Source organism: Nematolebias whitei, chromosome 12, assembly GCF_014905685.2.
Source record: "Nematolebias whitei isolate Nwh7 chromosome 12, NemWhi1, whole genome shotgun sequence".
Classification (NCBI taxonomy): Eukaryota; Metazoa; Chordata; class Actinopteri; order Cyprinodontiformes; family Rivulidae; genus Nematolebias; species Nematolebias whitei.
The window spans coordinates 47,121,385-47,124,531 of NC_056509.1; the positions used below are offsets into that span (position 1 = coordinate 47,121,385).

Here is a 3,147-nt window from a genome sequence, read left to right on the forward strand (position 1 = left end):
TTTGTTGAGTTCAGGTCTCTGGTCTTGGTTCAGATATATTTGTTGAGCTCAGGTCTCTGGTCTTGATTCAGGTACATTTGTTGGGTCCAGGTTTCTCTGTGCTCCTGACTGTTACATAATCAGTTAATCCGTCTTAACGTCTTAATTATAGCTTGTGACGACAAAGTTCTGCCAGGTTCCTTCCTCTAAGGGGAGAGGCTGTCCTTCTTCTGTCCCCTGTCCCGCCTTCTTTCACCTGTGTTCTTTGTGTCCTGACCCAGAACCTGGGTCCAAAGTCCTCGGAACAACATCTCCTGTCCTCTGAGCATCTTCTTTAGCACATGTTGCGTAACTTTAAATGTACAGAGTCGTTCCTCGACTTACCTCTACAATCATACGCAGGTCTCTGACGTACATCCTTTCTGTCTCGATGATCTCCATGACAACGCGGTCCAGGTAGGTCAGCTTGGGGTTGGGTGCCATGCTGGCACTAATGAAAGGCGATCCCTGCTGCCGGCGACTCGATGCCCGATTTGGCGTCCACCCTTTATTGTTGTTGTTTTTATTGTGAACGAAGCTCCGACACTTCGTCGGGGACCGGGGGCTTGACCCCTCAGGGTCAGCGGCGTCTACTGCAGGGCTCAGGTTCTGGTTTAGGTCCACACTGGAGGACCCTGCGGGGAGCTGAGGCGGCGCGATGTAGTCGTCTCTGGAGGATCCGTAACCTGAGGACTGGGTGGAGATCAGACTCTCGGGGCGCCGGCCCAACGGCGGCAGGTCAGAGGAGTCGGAGGGCGCGGCTGATGGAGCATGCTCATCGCTGCAGATGGAGGCGTTGGACAGGCGGGGGGATTCTGAGCGGGGGACAGAGAAACAACTCCTTACTGATGTCAGAGAACCAACACTGCCCCCTGTCCAGACAAACTGTGAATTACAACCAAAGAACAACAGGAAGCTTCAAGCCCTATCACAATAAGAGTGAGCTTTTTCTACTGTCTAACAGAGGGCGGCTTTCACACTAAAAGTCCAGTCACAAAAAACATTACATCAATAATTAAATAATTTGTCTGTTTTCCCTCAGATCCAATAAAAAATGTATTTGTTCCTGAATCTTTTGCCTCAAGCTTGAGCAAAAAGGAAGTAAGATGACTGCAAGAAGTTTATTAAATATTGTTTTGTTTGATGACATCATCAAAGCCGAGCTTCATTCAAGCAAAGAATCGCTCAGAGAAACATCTGCAGGTCAGATCCATCTTTTAAGGAATGTTTGACTTGGTGGACAAACACGGCTCCACCAGTCGACCCATCACATCCCTGAAACAAGGCCCAACTCAGTTAATCAACATAAATCAAGCTGATCGCTGCATATTGATTGGTCTGATTGGATTAATGCGTGCACACAGAGGTCCGATCAAAGAGGCCACTGGTGGTTATAGGTAGAACATACCCCAGTCCTCTGAGGGTTTGGACAAATATCTGAGCAGCAGAGACACTGAAAGTCCACCTGAGACACAAAATACAGACGGTTGATGTTTGACTCAGACAGGAGGAAGATTTACAGAAGTTTCAACAAAAACAGCTCAAACAAAACAAAGTCTAAACACAGAATGAGCTGAAATTCAGCTGCACTTTGATGCTGAACAACAAGATTTATTGTAAAATTATTTACCAAGATAAAAATAGTTACAAACTATTATATTAAAACACTTTGTTTAACAAAAAGAGGAGATACAGCTCAGGTTTAGATCCTAAAAGAGTCGGATTTAAGATAACCAGCAACAAATGCTGCAGTTATCTTTATCCTGGCAGGCGTGTGCCGGTTGATTACAGGTGTTCAACCCCAGCAGGACACCTGTCGGGACATCAGGGACACTGTGAGGACAGAAAGGACTCAAACTGCACAAAAAGACTGAGGACAAAAATAAAAGCATGAAGCGGAGGGAAGGAAGACGAGCATCACTGACCTTCATCTTGTTTGAGCTGCATCTTACAAACATGAGCAAAGGATTGTGGGTAATGAAAGGTCCAAGAGAAACAACAATTAACTGCCTTGTAAGGAATAAAACTGCAGCTGTCCACTAAGAGCTCACAGACGGGGGTGAGGTACCTGAGCAGGTCACATGGTCTCAGGTAACCACACCTTGTTTACTCAGAGGAAACAGTCCTCTGCAAACATTCCTCGCAGCTCACCTGTTCAGGTGAGAGAACGCCCGAGAGCAAATATTACCATCATTTGCCTACAGGTCAGACAAAAAAAAACTGAACTTCTTCTGCAACACAACAAATCTGGTGGTCGGAATCTGAACCAGGAAGGTCCTCCGGGACCAGAATCCTGAGTTTGTGCTCGACAACAACACAAAAAGCTGAATGAAGACAAACGGCTCGGAGGCTCATCCATCTGCAAACAGAACAAACCCAAACACACGCCCTGGAGGAAGACGCCAAGTATAAATCCTGACAGGAAGCTGCAACGTTTAAAGGCAGCAGACTTATGGGATGTTTTCATCTTGAATACGACTCAGAATTTAAGATGCAAAGTTCACAACGAGTTTAAAGATAAAAATAAAGTGTTATCACCCAAACTTTAGTTTCATGTTTAGATAAAATACATTTTGAATGTGTTCAAATACACGGGCGCCGAGACCTTTTCATTATGGAGCTCTTTTAAAATGACCAAGTCAAAGATTTACCTGCTATGAGACCCCGTTTCACAGAACCTCTGGAAACTTTTGTGTTTTTTTTCAATGTTTACTGGGGGTGATAAGCAAAAAATGAGTGGGTTTACATGAAAACGCTGTAGTTTCAATATCAGTCGGGTTGCCAGGTAAGAAATGATGACCTATAGTACTGTGGTTTTAAAATGATAGTATTTTGAGCTAAACTGTCAGATGTGCTGAGTAAAAATATTCTACGATGAGGTGTGTTTGTTGAACATGTGCACAGAAAAGGAGGAGGTAAATAAGATATTTTACATTTATCTGGCAACCCTCATCACGCATGCAGCATCTGCATGACAGTTAGTCCAAACTGGTGAACACAGCAACGTCTCTCTGGAGCCTGGACTTTAATAGTTCTGCTCCTACAGGCTGAAAAAGGGTGAGCAGCACAAAAACACCCTGGCATTTATTATAACTGTTGTTATATTTATTATAACTGTTGTTATATTTA

The 3,147-nt window shown here is 44.4% G+C and overlaps 1 protein-coding gene across 1 annotated transcript in view; it reads right to left on the reverse strand.

Moving 5' to 3' along the window:
- LOC119418399 (pleckstrin homology domain-containing family G member 3) overlaps positions 1 to 3,147 on the reverse strand; it is a 22,737-nt gene that overhangs the window by 16,059 nt on the left and 3,531 nt on the right. The window contains exon 2 of the mRNA XM_037685675.1: positions 364 to 833. Coding sequence (XP_037541603.1) covers positions 364 to 833 — 470 coding nt within the window. The remainder of the gene's footprint in view (positions 1 to 363; positions 834 to 3,147) is intronic.